At 42.3% G+C, this 20217-nt stretch overlaps 1 protein-coding gene and 1 long non-coding RNA gene across 2 annotated transcripts in view; one reads left to right on the forward strand and one right to left on the reverse strand.

Annotated features, from left to right (window-relative positions):
* LOC121002833 (thyrotroph embryonic factor-like) overlaps nt 1–9962 on the forward strand; it is a 48439-nt gene extending 38477 nt beyond the window's left edge. The window contains exons 3-4 of the mRNA XM_040434440.1: nt 5803–6020; nt 8029–9962. Coding sequence (XP_040290374.1) covers nt 5803–6020; nt 8029–8244 — 434 coding nt within the window. The 3' untranslated portion in view covers nt 8245–9962. The remainder of the gene's footprint in view (nt 1–5802; nt 6021–8028) is intronic.
* LOC121002840 lies at nt 991–12909 on the reverse strand. Its single transcript, XR_005779337.1, has 3 exons — nt 10511–12909; nt 1992–1996; nt 991–1002 (listed from the first exon to the last, which is right to left on the reverse strand). It is a non-coding gene; the product is annotated as an uncharacterized LOC121002840 (long non-coding RNA).
* Between the last annotated feature and the right edge of the window lie 7308 nt (nt 12910–20217).

Consider the following 20217-nt stretch of genomic DNA (forward strand, 5'->3'; position numbering starts at 1 on the left):
GGGAGGGAGATCTGTGTATGGCACTGTTATGGGGAGGGGGATCTGTGTAATGCACTGTTATGGGGAGGGGGATCTGTGTATGGCACTGTTAGGCTGAGTTCACACGGGCGTTGCGGGAAAAGGTACGGGTGCGTTGCGGGAACATGCACGATTTTTCTACGCGAGTGCAAAACATTGTAATGCGTTTTGCACTCGCGTGAGAAAAATCGCGCATGTTTGGGATCGGTGTTCTGTAGATTGCTATCATTTTCCCTTATAACATGGTTATAAGGGAAAATAATAGCATTCTGAATACAGAATGCATAGTAAAATAGAGCTGGAGGGGTTAAAAAAATAAATAAAATAATTTAACTCCCCTTAATCCACTTGCTCGCGCAGCCCGGCATCTCTTCTGTCTTCATCTTAGCTGTGTGCAGGAAAAGGACCTGTGGTGACGTCACTCCGGTCATCACATGGTCCGTCACATGATCTTTTACCATGGTGATGGATCATGTGATGACCGGAATGACGTCACCACAGGTCCTGTTCCTGCACACAGCTAAGATGAAGACAGAAGAGATGCCGGGCTGCGCGAGCAAGTGGATTAAGGGGAGTTAAATTATTTTATTTATTTTTTTAACCCCTCCAGCTCTATTTTACTATGCATTCTGTATTCAGAATGCTATTATTTTCCCTTATAACCATGTTATAAGGGAAAATAATAATGATCGGGTCTCCATCCTGATCGTCTCCTAGCAACCGTGCGTGAAAATCGCACCGCATCCGCACTTGCTTGCGGATGCTTGCGATTTTCACGCAGCCCCATTCACTTCTATGGGGCCTGCGTTGCATGGAAAACGCACAATATAGAGCATGCTGCGATTTTCACGCAACGCGCAAGTGATGCGTGAAAATCGCCGCTCATGTGCACAGCCCCATAGAAATTAATGGGTCCAGATTCAGTGCGGGTGCCATGCGTTCACCTCACGCATTGCACCCGCGCAGAATACTCGCCCGTGTGAACTCAGCCTTAATGGTAAAGGGTAGTGTCATCCACAGATCCCCCCCTCCCCATAACAGTGCACAGACCCCCCTCCCCCTAACCATGCACAGATTCCCCTCCCCATAACAGTGCACAGATCCCCCTCCCCATAACAGTGCACAGATCCCCCTCCCCATAACAGTGCCATCCACAGATCCCCTCCATAACAGTGCCATCCACAGATCCCCTCCATAACAGTGCCATCCACAGATCCCCTCCATAACAGTGCCATTCACAGATCCCCTCCATAACAGTGCACAGATCCCCTCCATAACAGTGCCATCCACAGATCCCCTCCATAACAGTGCCATCCACAATTTGTTTTAATATGGCCTTTGAACATAATTTTTCAAGTAAAATCATTTAAACCTCTTTGTTTTGTCATTTTGGTGTTTTTTCCCGATTAATCGATTAAATTATCGACAACTAATCGATTATTCAAATAATCGTTCGCTGCAGCCCTAGTCTGAATACTTACGTCAATGCAAGATTTTAGTTATTTCTTTTTCAATCAATTAGAAAAGATTTTACTTTCTCATTATGGAGTGAAGAATGATGGGGGAAAAACATGAAATTATTATTTCTTTATTTTTACCACATTCCGCAACATAACAAAAGGTGAAAAAAAAAAAAGGGTGGGAAGATTTTCCGAATGCATTGTGCATTCCTATTACGTGTCCATCGTTTAAACCAAAAATGACAGCAGGTCCCAAACGAAGGAAATCATCTAAGATTTTTTTTTAATATATATATATATATATATATATATTTTCCGATTTCCCTTTTCCAGGATCTGCTCCCATTTTTGTAAAAAATAAAATAATAAATATATATATAATAAAGCAGGATGTGAAGATGAATAGCGTGCACACATAGAGGGGTTTGGATATTGTGCGGATGCTTTCATGCAGAGACTCTGGAAGCCATTGGGTTAAGATCTGGGATTGCACTGTACGCTCCAATGTAATACTCCAGCTCATCAGCTCCTTAGTATTGTTGGCGTGGGAGTTTCTGCTTCAAGCAGGAGACGATGGGAATAAAAATAGACATGTCTTCCATTTTCTGGGCTTTATCTGAATTATGCACACTTGAATTACCAGCATAGTTGCAGTAGAGCTCAAGCATAGAACATTTGCAGCCTAGCTCGTCTGCATGGCAGCGATGTGCGCCTGCTCTCCATAGGATTTGTTCCACCTTCACAAATCCCCCCTTTTCACAGTTCACTTGTAGTGTTCCTGAGAATATTCACAAGCCGCTGCGTAAGTCTTTTAACCATTTGTGCTCCGTTGCCCGATTACCATAAACTAAAATACGATTTAAAGATGAAAGCCATTCCTTAAAAATACCACAGGTGGAATGAAGGGTATGTTCACACATGTTCGATTTCATGCGGATTCTGGTAGGAATGTATCATTGCAGGTGTGATTGAGACTATTTATTATACTGGAGTATAATACTTGCGCCAAATTTATGAAGATGGCGCTCGGTTGTATTAAATTTGGCGCAGCTGTAATGTGGTTTCATCACGGTCAGTGAAAGAACGCCAGATGGTTGCCTGGCGTGGAGATGCAACTTTTAAAAAGTGGCGCATCATAAATGAGACCTAAAAGCGTTCTAATCTATACTCCTGACCAAGCAAAGCTTAAAAGTGCACAAAATGTTGCATGCGACATTACCTGCAATCAGAGGTCTCAGTAACGCCTGTACAAGCGTCAGACGCTATTACACTTTGAAAAAACTCTGAGGCGTGCTAATACTCGTCAGGCTTCTCCTGCGCAATGTGAACCGCGAGGGAAGCACAGCAATACTGAAAAAGCTCCATACTGGCAGAAGTCAGCGAGTAGAGAGCTTAGTTATGACGAAGGAAGCCTCTCTCTTGTAGTGTTAAGCAGCTCTTTGATGTGGTAAGATAGGGGAGGCATTGGTGGGGCTTGTTCTGGCTGTCACAAGCCAGCATGTTAGCGATAAAGCGGTGGCACAGGCAGGAGAGGCGTCTGGGGGCAGCACCGTAGGGACCGGGGCTGTGTAGGAGGAGGCATGGCACCATCACTGTGTACAGAGAAGCAGGGACACAAGGACAGACTCCATATATATAGCACATTATATACACTCATCAGCCTGTATGTAAAGACTGACCCACACCTAAAGCTGCTTATAATCTCTGCGCTGCTTTCTCTCAATTAGAAGGGATAGGCAGAGCAGATGGGGACTGGATTATCTTAAGTGAGTGAAAATCAACAACCAAAAATGTCTCTGCAGCACTGTATAGCTCTGTTATGGCAGCACTGTTTTGGAACCACTGTATAGCTCTGTTATGGCAGCACTGTTATGGAAGCACTGTATAGCTCTGCTATGGCAGCACTGTTATGGAAGCACTGTATAGTTCTGTTGTGAAACCACTGTATAGCTCTGTTATGGCGGCACTGTGTATGGCTCTGTTATTGCAGCACTGTTATGGAAGCACTGTATAGCTCTCCTATGGCAGCACTGTTATGGAAGCAATGTATAGCTCTGTTATGGTGACACTGTGTATGGCTCTGTTATGGCATCATTGTATAGCTCTGTTATAGTGGCACTATTGTGGAAGCACTGTAAATGGCTATGTTATGGTGGCACTGTTGTGGAAGCACTGTAAATGGCTATGTTATGGTGGCACTGTTGTGGAAGAGCTGTATAGCTCTGCTGTGGCAGCACTGTTGTGGAACCACTGTATAGCTCTGTTATTGGAGCACTTTTGTGGAAGCACTGTATATGGCTCTGTCATGGCAGCAGTTTTGCAGAAGCACTGTGTATGGCTCTGTTATGGTGGCACTATTGTGGAAGCACTGTATATGGCTTGGTTATGCTGGCACTGTCGTGGAAGCACTGTAAATGGCTATGTTATGGTGACACTGTTGTGGAAGCACTGTATAGGGCTCTGTTATGGTGGCACTGTTGTGAAAGCACTGTCTATGGCTCTGTTATGGTGGTACTGTTGTGGAAGCATTGTCTATGGCTCTGTTATGGTGGCACTGTTGCAGAAGCACTGTATATGGCTCTGTTATGGTGGCACTGTTGTGGAAGCACTGTAAATGGCTATGTTATGGTGGCACTGTTGTGGAAGAGCTGTATAGCTCTGCTGTGGCAGCACTGTTGTGGAACCACTGTATAGCTCTGTTATTGGAGCACTTTTGTGGAAGCACTGTATATGGCTCTGTTATGGTGGCACTGTTGTGGAAGCACTGTATAGGGCTCTCTTATGGTGGCACTGTTGCGGAAGCACTGTATATGGCTCTGTTATGGTGGCACTGTCGTGGAAGCACTGTATAGGGCTCTGTTATGGTGGCACTGTTGTGAAAGCACGGTCTATGGCTCTGTTATGGTGGCACTGTTGCGGGAGCACTGTATATGGCTCTGTTATGGTGGCACTGTTGTGAAAGCACTGTCTATGGCTCTGTTATGGTGGTACTGTTGTGGAAGCATTGTCTATGGCTCTGTTATGGTGGCACTGTTGTGGAAGCACTGTATAGGGCTCTCTTATGGTGGCACTGTTGTGAAAGCACTGTCTATGGCTCTGTTATGGTGGTACTGTTGTGGAAGCACTGTCTATGGCTCTGTTATGGTGGCACTGTTGTGGAAGCACTATATATGTCTCTGTTGTAGCGGCAGCGGTCTATGTTTAGTATAGGATGTCGAATAAATGTAAAATTGTCTATTTTTGTTATAGAGTAGACGAGCAATGGCTTCCCTGCATGAACAGCAACCTCTTAACATAATGTAGGCCTACATATTCTATATGTGAGTTGCTTCAACTTTTATACTCCTCCTCGGCTAAAAATACTCCTCAAAAGAGGAGTATTTTTACTCTTCTGGAAAAAATGTAGTGCGACCTCTACTTCCAATATTTTTGCACCATGCAAATTTGATAAATGTCCCCCTCTGTGTCAAAATCAATGTGAACTCTGCATCCCATGTATGTGAATGGGGTTTTCATGCTGTTCACATGCAATGGAAAATTTTTGCACAGAATTATGGAAAAAGTGTTACTTTTTTGGGATGGAAACCTAAAGGATTAGCCCTATTGAATGACAGTAATGTTAACAATCATGCGCATCTGCTGCACACCGGCAGTACAGCCGCAACAAAATTGTGTCAGAAACCTGAGGGTACAGACATGTGAACATATTCTAAGGAGGCCATGCATGTAAAGGGATAGAGGGATTGGGCATGTTGGCCATGTTTGAGCTTCCACAGAAAATAAGCTGTTCTCCTGGCGGAGTCAGAAGACGTATCTGTAGGAGGATTGTGGTTGGAATGCAGTTGTGCGTGCCGTCTGCCATGTCACTCATATCTAGCACTCTACTTGGCTCTCTCCAGCAGTCCAGTAGATGTGAGCGGAATGGAGGCCCACATACTCAACCACCACTTACAATGGGATGAACTGGTTTTAAGAGATTTTTCATAGTGATTGCTGTCCATAGCGGAGATGGCCAATTGTGTCCTCTACCCATTTTTTACGCATTCTATTTCTGACAATTCTTTGTGGATCGGCACTGCGGCTGCTGTAAAACTACAACTCCTAGCATCCAACATGCTCGGTTGTTCTTCTAACTCCCATAGAAGTGAATGAAGCATTCTGGGAGCTGTAGTTTCAGAACTACTGGAGTGCCGGCGGTTGCTGATCCTTGGTCCAGAGTGATGAATGGGGTGATAAATCTGGTAAATGGGTAATGTTCTCTGTCATTTCTTTCTTTCATTAATTGCAAAATATGGTCTTACTAACATAATGTTTTGCTCAATAGGTCAAATGACTCCTTTATCCAGAGAAAGTCCAAGTCCAGACCCAGAGTCAGTGGAAGTAATGATGAACTTTGACCCAGATCCTGCTGATCTTGCCTTGTCCAGTGTGCCAGGACATGATACATTCGACCCTAGGAAACATAGGTTTTCTGAAGAGGAACTGAAACCCCAGCCGATTATGAAAAAAGCAAGAAAAATCCAGGTGCCAGACGAACAGAAGGTACAAAGAGACCGCCAAATATTCCTGTCCTATTGTTATGCAATATGCTTTCTAGAAGACGTACAGGAGAAGGTTACAAAAGAGCATGACGTCCCTTTAGACTTCAGCTGGTCTATGCATTTCTCAAAACAGACCCACACCATTCCGTGTAACCCACTGCACCCCCAGTCCCCGCTGTGTAAATGTAAGTAAATGCAAGTAAGAACAGAGTGGCACATTTATTAAGAGCGGCGTTTCAGACGCCAGTCCTAATAAAGCCCCATAGCTGGCGGAGGATCCGACAAGTGGCGCCGGCCTCTTCATAACTCCAGCACCAGTCTAAATGTAAGACGTAGAAAATGGTAGATGAGATGGACCTTCCGGCCAGTCCCCTTCCCACGTCACGCCCACTTAGTTAGACCTGGCGTGATCGGGGAGAAGTTGCATATTTGAGCTTAATAAATGACCCCCAAAATGTAATGATTGCAAATCTCACAGACCCGTACTTTATTCACAGTAAATCACAGATGTTGAAAATGAGACATTTTACCATTTCATGACAAAAATAACTCCTTTAGAACCTGAGATTTGCAGCCATGGCATTCATATTTTACACAGCGTCCCAACTTTTATTGGAATTGGGGTTGTATAACCTTTGTAAAGGTTACTAGTCCCGATTGGTATATGAAGGATCTGTCAGCTTTAGTATATACTTGCATTTCTATCCAATAACAGATTATAACAACTCCTCTGTTATTCTAATGGGAAATGAAAATATAATGTAAAAAATAAATGAACGACTGGGAGTTACTATTCCCCTTGTACATAAAGTCTGACCTGTGCAATGCTGACTGTATAGGGATATACCCATTTGACAAGGGGAATGGCAATGGCCAGTTGTCAATTTAGTCATACATTTCCAGGAGGAGTAACAGAGGAGAGTCCCATGAGAGTCAACTTTTTATGGCACTATAATGTTCTGCAGGCTGCAAATAATATACTGACAGATTGGATGCACTTATCGGCCATATAGGTGATCACAACACGGCCTTCAAGAGGAATATGGTTCTCTCAGCCTCTTAACAAATAGTTCCTATCCCCACAAGACCCCAAAATACTGGTCCCTAAACCATTATCAAGTGTCATGAAATAAATTAGGCATGCCCTCATGACCGCCTTCAGTAGCAAGTTCAGAACATGAGCAGCTTATGATTATGTATGGTTTTCCTATTGCACCAATGAACAGGGAAATGCACACAGTAGTGTCCCAATCGTGAGATAATGTACACAGTGAAGTCACATCACAGGCATAATGCACACAGTGATGTCACAGTACAGTAATAAGGCTCACAGTGATATCACAATAGTATGATAATATGCAAGGGGATGTACAGAAGTAATGCAAAAATAAATGCCCTCTTCTATTGTCCATACACGTGTCTGAGTGGAGATGGGCCCCATAGCAGCTGCTATGCCTGTGACCCTGAAAATGATGGCCATGCTTTTAACTCTAATGGGGGCAGCAACGTCCAGAAAATGGATCATTGCTAACAGTGATCCAGTGCTAGCTGCCAAGCTGGCCAATGGAGCTTTATCTGTCACGCACATCAAAGAAGACCTGCCGCCTCTCCTGCCATGTCTGTTTTAGTAACCATTTCTATTCCATATACACCCAGATGAACCTTTATTGCTGACTTCTGGCAAGTCATTCATAAACTTCTAGTAGGAATAATAGAGGAATGGATTCATTCAAGAATAGATGCTCTAGAATTGTTATTGCTAAAACAGACGTCACGAGAGGTGACCCCTTCCCAGTCTTTAAAGATGGCGCCCACTCCAGAGCGCACCGAGTACCATAGCCTCCAGGTTTTTGCCGTTTCACCCTTTTTTCCTGTTTTGGATCAAGCTTTTGGAAGCTTCGGAACCAATTTACTAGTTTACTATATATAGTATGTATATGTATGATATTGTACATATGATAGTATGTACTGTAATTGATGGCAACCCATGTCATGTTTTGCCTTTTTAGGATGAGAAATATTGGAACCGGCGGTACAAAAACAACGAAGCTGCCAAACGTTCACGAGATGCTCGTCGGCTGAAGGAAAACCAGATCACGGTCCGGGCTGCCTTTTTGGAGAAAGAGAATTCAGTTTTGCGCCAAGAGGTAGCCAAAATCCGCCAAGAACTCTCTCGCTACCGAAACATTCTGTCAAAATACGAGTCTCAGCACGGAGCCTTGTAAAGAACTGAGAAGATGTGTAGCTGTCCCACTTGGTTGCACGAACTAACACAACTTCACGAGAATCTTCTCCCACAATCCTTTTTTTCTTTCCCGAAGAATGGCCCTTATTCACTAAGAAATATCACAAGACTTAGAGGGCATGAGGGACACATGGGAAGCGGGCCGCTCTACAGCTCTTTTATTGCCTTGCTTTCTTCCTCCAATCTTCAGCATTCCATCTTGACCTCCTTTTCTGCAGGACAAAGGTGCTCTAGTGACTAATAGACACTATGGGGTTTCACCAGCAGTTAGGCAAATGGACCCGAGGAAAAGGAAGCCAAAGCTGAGTCTGAACACGGGCACCATCCAATACACCAGCCACCACGTAAAGGCCAATCTCCTTGTGTCTGACAATCCTTGCACACAGCTGTCCAGTAGCATTGCATTTTTATCATTTTGTCAGAGCATTTTGATGGATACAGCATGGATGATAAATCATTGTACAAATATGTAAATATGTAAAACGAGTATGCTAAATGAAAAGGTATTACAGTTAAACAAGCAGGAAAGGGGCGAACAAATATTGAGTTAGGTCTGCAGGGATTTCATATTCTAGTATCTTACTTAAGCGAGGGTGGACAATCCTTCGGCATCTTAGCTATTGCAATCCGCATGATCCACCTCTATAAGCCAGACACTGACCACTACTGTGACAAATGACAATTGAGCACTATCCATTGCTTCATTGTATGCACGAAAATGATAGTGGTGGGTATACCCATCATGCCAATTCACTATTCTCTTCCCAGGTACGCCAGCCTGGCACCTTCTCCTTTGGAATGAGTCTCTTACGAGGGCAGTGGAGATCTGATCTCTCTTTCTGCTCTAGGTGATCACCATGACTAGGGAGACATGTTAGTGACAACTCACTAATTGATTTTCCAGAGCCATAAATTTTACCAAAATCTGTTCTTTTACTAAAATGCTGTGTATGAAACCAGCCTTTCAGCTGCTGCATTGTCTGGTGCGGTTTCTTGGGCCCAAGCCAGAAGTGGATTCAGAAGGCTTGTATATAGGAAGGACTTTACTTCTCCGTCTTGCTGGATTCACTTCTGGTTTTGGCTCAAAAAAGCTGCAACAAAAACTGCAGTGGCATTTTTTGTAAAAATACTGTGTGTGTGAAGCTATCGCAGGGCACTGTTCATAATTCTATTCCGTCATGGGCAGAGCTATTCTTTCTTTCGAACTGATGGACACAATGACAGAAGCTCAACAGACTCATGATTCAATGCGGTCCTTCGGATGCCATTGGTGTCCATCATAGGACGTTTCAGCAGAAGTGTGAACAGAGCTTTAGATGCTTGGCCCATGCCGTAAACGGGCTTGAAAAGGCCAGTATGATCCAAGTGACAAGACAATCAATCCTTCGGCCCCTGGAGAACCTTTCTTTGCATGTTTATCTTCAGTCCATGGTTTTAGCATAAGGTGAATGCAGGTATAGCCTCATGTTATCATACTGCACGTATTGGTTTTATTCAATGCTGATTTTGCTTATTTTTGATGTTTTATTTATTAAAAAAGAAAAAAATGCATCAAAAATTGCAGCAAAAACATGTGTGGATAGAGCCTTACTATTTTTTTGCATTGAACATCATATAAACATTCAGTGGAAAAGCACACCCCAGTTATAAGATGTAGCGTGCACAGAAAGGTTTACACAGTCCTAACTGATGGATTATAAATGGGCATAAAATGCTGAAAGTACATGATGTATGGTGGTACATTGTGTGCATTGAACCGGATTGTGTTTTAGTAGTATGTATCAATGCACTGGGCAAATATTGTTGCATAGAAATGATTTATTGTGTAAATCATATTATATGTTTGTTGGGTATTTTAGGTATCATCAAATGAAATACTAATGTGGTTCAGTACCAGATCACACAAGGGCACGCATACCATAGATTCATCCTTTTGGCTTCTACAGAACCTGCGGAGGTGGGTCCATAGTTTGTGAAGGCTTCTCCTCTCCATGGCCACTGCAAAATCGGCAACTAGCTAGAGCAGGGATGCTCAACCTGCGGCCCTCCAGCTGTTGCAAAACTACAACTCCCAGTATGCCCTAACAGCTGTCCGGGCATGCTGGGAGTTGTAGTTTTGCAACAGCTGGAGGGCCATAGGTTAAGCATCCCTGAGCTAGAGGGCTCTTCTAGTAGTTCAGGTGATCTCCATTGTCACCATGCAATGGGAACTAAGCTTCTATTTTTTGTATTTATACAGGTATAACCCTTAGGAGAACTCCATAGTATAACAGACCTAATAGGTATTTGGTTAGAAAGTATTCTTAGTATACAACCAGCAGTCATTCTGAAAGACCCTTGGATATGGCTTCCTATCATCTCTACATATACTGCCTTAAATATTTTACAACATGTCATTGATAGTTACATCTAGCAAAAAGGTTAATTCCACAGAAGTTACTCTTGAGCATTAAGAAGCTTGGGAATGCATTTCCTCGATAGAGATCCTCAGTTTCTCCATAGCGTCAGACTTTTGCGACCCGTTGCTTGTTGTAGTCTGCTGCTAGGAAGCATCCAACAGAGTTTAGAACAGCATGCACAAGGTGGACATCTCATGGTGCATACTATGATGCCTTACTGGCCAAACTTATCAGAGGCTCTTTTATTTCTTCTCAAGGCCACGCTGCCTTGCAGTGCCGCCACAACCCACAATTTATGTATTGTCCGATTCGCTCACGTTGGATGAGGGTGCCGCATTCTGCAATTTCCGACAACCATAGTTACAGAGGAGGGACATCTGTAAAATTGTGGGATGGTCCACCGATTGCTGAATTAAAAAGTATTAACTTGTAAACACTATGAATAACTGGAACTGTACGCCAGGTGTAAGACTACATATGACTGGACTTTAGGGTATGTTCACACTGTTTATTTGTCCTACCGATTCCGACACTTATTTTGCATATTGAGTGTCCTGTTGATTTCGGCTGTGACCAGATTTTTTATTTTTTAAACAAAAAACTTGTCATGTCACTCCTTGTGGATCAATGGCTTGGCAGAAGTCCAGGGGTCAACCTTGGATTTCTGACACCACTGCAAATACTGGTTGGATTCTTCTGGCATGTATTTCAACAGTGTGAAGATAGCCTAAGAAGGTGGTTTCTAAGGATATTTTCCATATTGCTAGAATTTTAGTCAAAAAGTTACCTTTCATTTCATTCACTTTAAAAGTAGCTTATAATGAGTATTCCTTTGGAACATTATATGGTTGCATAGCACGTCCAGGCCCACATTGGGATTTGGCAACTCTGATATTCATCTGAAAAGGCTTCTCATTGGCCGGATGGTCTTTAAAACATTTTTTTATATATGGGGATCACAGGTTTCAAACGGAATATTTTTGCCCCTGCTTTTATTTTTTGGTCGTCTTGTACATTATTCCTTGCACTCGTATCATGACATTGCCCTTGTCTTTTAAAGCCTGTTTGAGTCTGGCCTAAAACTGGTCCTCCTCTCCCACTCCTGAAAGGCAAAGAATAATTCCGTTCCGTGAGAGCTTGTTGCGTGTATGCGGGCTGTATGCTTTTATCCGTGATTTGCACTAGTTTATAATGGATACAAAATGATGATTCTAGTTGTTGGTGTTTCCACTTTTCAGATATAGAGCATGATTTTTTTCTACAATGATGATGTTTGTACTTTATAGATGCTTTCTATATTTACACAAGTCTCAGATGTACTTGTCTTTAAGACAAGCCAAAATTATCTTTGCAAGAGGCACTTTTTAAAGAAATATTGTACGTGGTAAATTGGATGCACCTTATGCACTATTAGCAATTGTCATGGAGAACTACTTGGTGACAAATCTGAAAATGATTGCAAAGTATAAGTAACCTACCATAAGCTTCTAGCTGACTACCCCTTGTGATAACTGGAATTAACTGCAATAATAAAGGATAGATTTATTGCACATTTACTGTAAGTCCCTACTTTTGATACTTATGATAACCAAACAATCCATAACCCTGGGTGCCTTACTGTATGGTACAGATTGTATGATAGTCTTCAGTAACCTTTATGTGTTCTCACCCTATACAAACTGCATTCAGGATGAAAATGCAGCAAAAATACATGCTATAAAGCAAGGTCTGGGAAGAAAAATGGGGGGCCAGTAGAGATAGACGAGCACCTCATGGCGGCCGATCCCTAGTCTTTGATAGCACACAGCTTCACTACCTGTGGTACCAGCCAAGTAAGTTCTATTTTTCCAATACAAAGCAAAACCACTATCAGTAGAGCGTGTATATTTTAAATCTCTAGTCCAACTTTATTACCATGCAAATGCCTGACCTCACCTATGATTATTGTGAAAGGCGTTCATAGATTTCACTAACTAAACCCAGTGCCAGGACCTGTTCAATGGGGAGCCTGCCGCCGGACTTCCACCATTGCGACCCTTATGCCGTGTGTTTCTTTGGGAAACCCCTTTTAATACAGATGGCACTTAATATAAAATATATACCATTAAGATTTAGGGTCCATTCACACGTCTGTAGAATGGGTCCGCATCCGTTCCGCAATAGGGCCGTTCCGCATTCTCTATAGGGCCGGAAGAGATGCGGACAGCACACAGTGTGCTATCCGCATTTCCGGAGCGCGCCCCCGATCTTCCGGTCCGGAAAAAAAATAGAGCATGTCCTATTCTTGTCCGCAATTGCGGACAAGAATAGGCATTTCTATAGGGGTGCCGGCCGGGTGTATTGCGGATCCGCAATGCACTACGGATGTGTGAATGGAGCCTAACTTGTACAGTATTTGATCAAAATGGAAAATAGGTTGGAGAAGGTGTAAAGAGAGGTAGGAAGGGGACTGCATGCCTTGTCATGAATCTCGCTATCATTTTCATTGACACTGGCTACATAGTTAAGAAATCTAAAATTGTGCACATGTGTAATACATCTAAAAAAGATTCTGCTTTATTTCTCCATGTGTTTTCTATTCTTCACCATAAAAAAATCTTGTGCTGCTAAATGGAAACTACCAGTAAGCTGTTGGATCTGTTTTTCACAATATGTGTTTAATATGGTACTTTATACTGTGGGTCTGATTGTCTCAGCGTCTTAATACCCACTTCACTATTAACTAAATTAAAATGCCCCTGTACATAAGAAAACATACATTTGAGAAGTTTTGATCGGTGGGGGTCTGAGTGCTGAGACTCGGGCGATCGCTAAAATGAGGAGAAAGAAGTGCTCACATAGAACGCACTCTCTCCGTCTCCTGCAGCGAGGGGAGAGAGCACTCCCATCATGTTAGCAGGGGTCTCCGCACTCAGACCCCCACCAATGAAACCTTTGATATGTCGCTTTTTCAAACTGCAGGGACACTTTTAGGTTCTGCTTGATAATTGATTCCATGCAGCAACAGGGAGGTTTTTTTCTTCACTGTGTAGCTTTTTGTTTTATTACATTTTGACTTTACAATTGATTGCTGGAAACGGTAGGAAAGCACTGGGCCTCATCAAAACTGGTGAGGTGGAGAAGTTACCATAAGTAAGCCAACTGATTGGCTACTGTTGTGGTCTGCACAAGTTTTTAGGGTACGACCACATGGTCTTGTCGCAGTGACGGGGCTATGCTGCGTTCGAGCACCAAAAGGTCCACAGCAGGCTCTTATTAAGACCCCACTGTTCAGTGGGTATGTATAGTTAATATCTACATGGCACCTTTAATACCATCTTCAGTATTTTACTTAGAGCCCGCTGTGCGCCTTTGGGACGCTCGGTAATCAAACGCAGCATGGCCGCATCACAACCGCGCTGTGTGGTCATAACCTTATAGATGAGGCTCAGTATTCCCAAAGGTGCCCTGATTTGTAGATCACATTTTAAGCTACTTATCTGTTGTTATTATGGGAAATGCTTGAGGTGCAGAGTTTTTAGAGTAACCCAAAATTTTTGACACTTTTAAAGATCATTTTACGTTCTTATTTTTATTTCTAATTCGTTTTCAGAACCCATCAAAAAGAGAAACATGGTAACATTGGGGTTTAGGGTACCGACGTGTTAAAATGCATGCTAGCTGTGTGTGTCCTATTGTGGACAGTAGGGTAATGTTCTCAGGGAAACTGAGGGCCACAAAAAAAAAAGCCTTGAATGATCACATTGTGATATTGTTGAAATGTCAAACTATATGCCTATTGATGTACTTGAAACCATGACAGTTCATAGGTGGCATAGTTCTCCTCCATAATACGCTATACTGCTTTTTGGTATCTGCATTGTAAGCATTAAAAACCGAGAACACATTACACTCTGCACAGGGACACCAGTGATGTTAACTTCAAGTATAGTCATTTTCTTCATGCCTAATGTCAGCTTGCTCTCATAGCTAGATCTTCAAAAGGGGGTGGAATATTAATTAAATACTGAGATGATTTGAACATGACCAAATGGAAGAAAAATGTAAAAAAAAAGTGTATAATGTGATTGTGAAAAGCATTTTAATATCTTCTGTATTGAAGTACGGTTTGTACTATCCAAAGGATGGGTCATCAGTAGTAAAATCTCGGAAAACCCCTTTAAGGCATATTTATCAAAACTGTCTAACTGAAAAAACGGCACCGCTTTCACTTTACCAGCGCATACTTAACCAACATTACAGTTGGTAAATTCCAGTCTTGTAAGCCTTGCCGTGGGAGCGCCCTAGACTCAGTGGGACCACCCACTTATAGGCAGGGCTTACATAAGCCACACCAATTTGTCAAGACTGGCTCTGAAAACTAGGGATAGTCCTTGCAAATTCAGGACTGTTGACAACTGTGCCAGAGCAGTGAAATAAAAGATGGCCTCTAACTGGTTGCAATGGGCAACGAAGACCGTTTTTGTTATAGACAGTCTTGATGAATGAGGCCTATGGAGAGATTTATTAAAATTGTTGCAAAGTAGAACGGGCTTAGTTGCCCATAGCAACCAATCAGATTCCATATTTCATTTCCCAAAGGAGCCAGGAAAATGAAAAGTGGAATCTGATTGGTTGCTATAGGCAACTAAGCCAGTTTTTCTTTGCACCAGTTTTTATAAATCCCCCCCCCCCCCCCCCTAGTGTTTCCTAGTTTGGTGAAGCGTCCTAAAACCTTGTGAGCTTCACCTCTATTCGGTGAGATGAAACCATCTGAAGTCTCCATGAGAATACTACCTCTGACAGAAAGGGACATGTTGTCACATGAGACTCCTTCAGGCTCTGGACCTGTCCAATTTTTAAAATAAAGGACCTTATTTTGGTTCTTCTCTGGTAGGTCTCCATCAGGAACTAAATTTCTAGACAGCCCATCATACTTAGTCCGGTCTGCCTTCAGTTGTCACCAGGTATCTACCATATTCACTAAGCGATATTGCGTCGTATGTTGCCCCCGCTATCACACCACCTTTCACCCACCACTGATTTCTACATTTTAGGTGTAAAGAGTTACCTGGGTCACTTTTACTTTTCTTGTTTTACTAAGCTGCCAAATGACGGTTATATTTAGCACAAGATAATATATTCAGAGAAGAGAACAATATATATAGAGAGATATATAATATAGATGTATAGATATATTTATTTTATCATCCAAGAATTATATTTGTAAGCAATAAAGGTTACAGATAACGTGGGTCATGTTTTCCTTTCAGATACAGATGTATGGTTTGGTGCTTGTGTCTTGTGTTTTTTCCTTTGCTGTTGTTATTGCAGAAGAATATTGTGGATGGAGCATTTTGTACCAATTATTGCAATGCAACCTTGTAATACATAGTAAAGCTTATGTGTTTTGTGTTCTTCCGAGTTCTGCTTCCTTTCTATAAAATTCTATTTGTATGTTTTTTGACATCTATATTTCAACTATGATTTTGCCCTATTAAGTTCAGCATGAAATCTTGCCTTTTGGATAGAACATGTCATTGTAACATTAACCACACAATCTTGTTGTAGCCTCCTAAAAAAACAGCTATAGACTCTGACAGCATCATGGGACGTGATATTGAAAACCCCATACAAAGCTGTGTACATATAAACACCACATTTTACCGTATTAAACCTGTATTATATGGCCATGACTGATAGGTCTCCAAATGTCTAAAATGTTATACAAATTCAAATAGAGTTTTTCTGTAAAAATCCAACACAGGCCATTTTACATTGTTGGGGTGCATCTATGGGGGTTTCTTATTACCTAGAAACCTTTGCCCAAGCCAGTCATGAAAAGCTCAATTAAAGGGGTTATGTCATGATTGATGTAAAAAAAAAAAAAAAAAATGAAAATCAGACATATAATACATGACAATACCTTTCTAATAAAGCTAGAACCAGTCCTGTACCACACACGGGTCCAAATATCTCTACATTCATTGCTCTAATTGTTCTAGATTATCGTCAGCCTGAAAGCTCCGGGGGAGTGTCCTTTCTGCTGCAGCTCTCTCCCTGTAACAGCTTCTAACAGAACATATGGCTGGTGAGAGTTGAAGATTTAAACTGAACACGTTCGACGAGCTCAGTGACATAGACAATAAATAAGGAAAAGAAGAAACAGCAGGTGGCGCTATACAGATACATTTTATCGAATAGCTCGCTGGCTATATTACATCTTTAATTCTATGCAATTACAAAAGTATTCAGATCCAGGTGCTGGTTTGAAAAATATAGGATACATTTTGTAACACATCCCTTTAAATAATATTTTTTTTAAATAACACCAGTTGCAGGCGCTCACTGTATTTGGATTTACTATATATTGCCGTTCAATGGGAACTGTATAAATCCATAGTCAGTGAGTCCCCCTAGTGGTGGTTCCAGGCAAAGGCTACATCACATGTAGTGTAAATAGTGTGTGTGTGTGTGGGAAGGGGGGGGGGGGATCTGTTGCAAATTTGTAGCAGAATTTGCTTCATATAACTACTTGCACATGCATGGTGACAATTCCAGGAAATGTAATCTGCTGCTTTTTGACAAGCTATGAGTTGGTAATTTAAAAAATGTGTGTTAGATGTTGGAGAATACCAGTTACTGCTGCTACTAATACTAAAATACTACTAGAGCCATGATACACAAATAACAAACTGAGTTTAACCCTTTAAGGACCCATGACGTAGCTGTACGTCATGGGTCCGATCCCTAAACACAGCGCAAGGATCCCACGGCACATGTATGCGATCAGCCATAAGGCTGATCGCATACATCTTACCTTTCAGATGCCGTGGTCAAATGTGACCATGGCATCTGCGCAGACCGGAAACCGTACTTCCGGTAACGGCATTCCCCAGCTGAGATCGGGGGACCTGTTACCTCGATCTAATTGACCAAAACCTCAAGCCGGCTTCAAAGTCAATTAGATGTATATATCAATACAGGCCACTAGGTGGCAGCCTTGTATTGATGTAGTGCAAATGAAGTCTTCAATGATGATGACTATTTAGCCATCACTGAATACTATAGGCCAGGCATGGCCAACCTGCGGCTCTCCAGCTGTTGTAAAACTACAACTCCCACCATGCCCTGCTGTAGGCTGATAGCTGTAGACTGTCAGGGCATGATGGGAGTTGTAGTTTAGTAACAGCTGGAGAGCCTCAGGTTGGCCATCCCTGCTATAGGCAATCGAATGAATGCCAGTTATTGTTGTCACCCAAGGTGACTTTAAAAAAGTTTAAAAATTTTTTTTACAAATATAAAAAAAATAAAAAAGTTCAAATCACCCCCCTTTCCTTAAAATAAAAATACTTAACCAATAAAAAAAAATAAACATCATGGGCATCGCCACGTGCAAAAATGCCCATATAACAATATTAATGGCAAATGGCGTAGCAGGGGAAAAAAATAAAAACAGCCAATTTGCCATTTTTTGTCACTTCAACTACCCAATAATTTGTTTATAAAAAGTGATCAAAAAGTCACACACACTTAAAATTGGTATCACTGAAAAGAACAGATCGTCCTGCAAAAAATTAGCCCTCACACAGCACCGAACACATAGCTACAAAAAAAGTTATAGGGGTCAGAATATGGTTATAAAAAACCAGGTCAATTTTACCACATAGTGTACAGTGTAAAAAAATAAAAAATCCTTTATCAGAATTGTGGGGTTTTTTTGGAATTTTTTTCCCACTCCCTACTACATGGTGTGCAACTGTAAATGGTGCCATTACTCAGGCTAGGTCATCAATATCTGATTGGTGAGAGCCCTGCTCCCGACACCCAAGCGATCAGCTGTTTGAAGAGATGCAGAGTCCTGGTGAGCACCACAGCTTCTTCCACATCAAGTAACATGACATTCACTGGTCACATGGCCTATGGCAGCTCAATCCCATTTAACTGAATGTGCCTGGGTTGCAACAGCAATGGACAGAGCTGTGCTTAGTATACTGTGAGGAGGCTGCAGAACTCACTGGAACACCACAGTCTCATCAGACAGTTGATTAGTGGGGGTACCAAGCCCCCCACCGATCACATATTGAGGATAGGCCATCAACATTGAAATTGCGGAAAACCCCTTTAAGCAAGTATTAATCCTATTTAGTTAACCTGCATACACCTGTGGCTCCTACCCCATTCATCTATGGGTGGCCATACCATGTCTTCCTAAACTAGAAAGAAAAAACAAATTGGGGGTTAGTCAGCACATCCCAGTGCGCAGGTGCATGTCGCCATGGGGGGAATCACAAAAGCAAAAAACAAACAGCACTCTGCAAACACAAATAATAAAGCAAATACAATAGTGCCATACTCACTATAGGAAATGTAATAATGCTATGTTATAAATGTGAGATTCTTGGCAAATACATTTTGTGCAAAATAATTTGTGCCTGTCCTCCAGCGTCAAGGCGATCTCTTTAGGAAGGGAACCTAACACTAAATACTACCTCCACTGGTACAATATCAGCCTCTGTAAAATTCAGGGAATGTAGGTATAATATAGTGTGGGCTCAGCATGCATCTGGAACCTGCATTCCCTGAATTTAATGGAGGCCATTGTGGCACCATAAGAGGTATAATATAGTGAGGGCTCAGCATGCATGTGAGGCCTGTGTTCCCTTAATTTAATGGAGGCTGATATTGTACCAGTGGAGGTAGTATTTAGTGTTAGGTTCCTGTCCTAAAGAGATCGCCTTGTCGTTGGCGGATAGGCACAAATAGTTTTGTACAAAATCTATTTGCCAAGAGTCTCACATTTATAACGTAGCATTTTACATTTTATATAGTGAGCATGGCATGACTGTATTTACTTTATCTGTGTTTGCAGCAGGGGCGGACACAGGCAGCAAAGGGCCCCTGTGCAAAGGATGTACCTGCCCCCCCCCAAACCACACATACAAATATAAACATATATAAATATATATTCTTTTCATACTAGGTCACGCCTCCAACTCTGCCCAAAGCATAACTATACACACCCAGTACCCTTAATGCCCACACATAGTAATTATTCCCCCTTTGTGCCAGTTCATAGTAGTTATGTCCAGATATGTGCCCCCTCACAGTAGTAATGGTCAGATATGTGCCCCCTATACAGGAAGTTAAAAAAAATATACTCGCCTAGTTCCTCATGATCACAGTTCAGCCGCTGGCGCTCCACAGCAGTAGCAGGATGTAGTGTCGCACATTGCTCTGCTAGTCGTGTAGGAGGAGGAGCACAGCAGATTCCCGGCCTCACCGCTCCTCCTCCTACACAGACCAGCATTGTGATCTGTGACACTACATCCTGCTATGGAGCCAGGTCCATATTTAGATTTGATGCTGCCCTAGGCACTTTAGTGCCAGCTTTCTCCCCCCAATGAAGTCCATAGCTGATGGTAAAATGCTCCCTAGGCCTTCAGCTATCCCTTAGGACTCCCTCATACACTTGGACAATTAAAGGACTGACCTGTTACATGTGCGCTTGGCAGCTGAAGGCATCTGAGTTGGTCACATGTTCTTATGTGCCTGCATTGCTGAGAAAAATGATG

Source organism: Bufo bufo, chromosome 1, assembly GCF_905171765.1.
Source record: "Bufo bufo chromosome 1, aBufBuf1.1, whole genome shotgun sequence".
NCBI classification, from domain to species: Eukaryota; Metazoa; Chordata; class Amphibia; order Anura; family Bufonidae; genus Bufo; species Bufo bufo.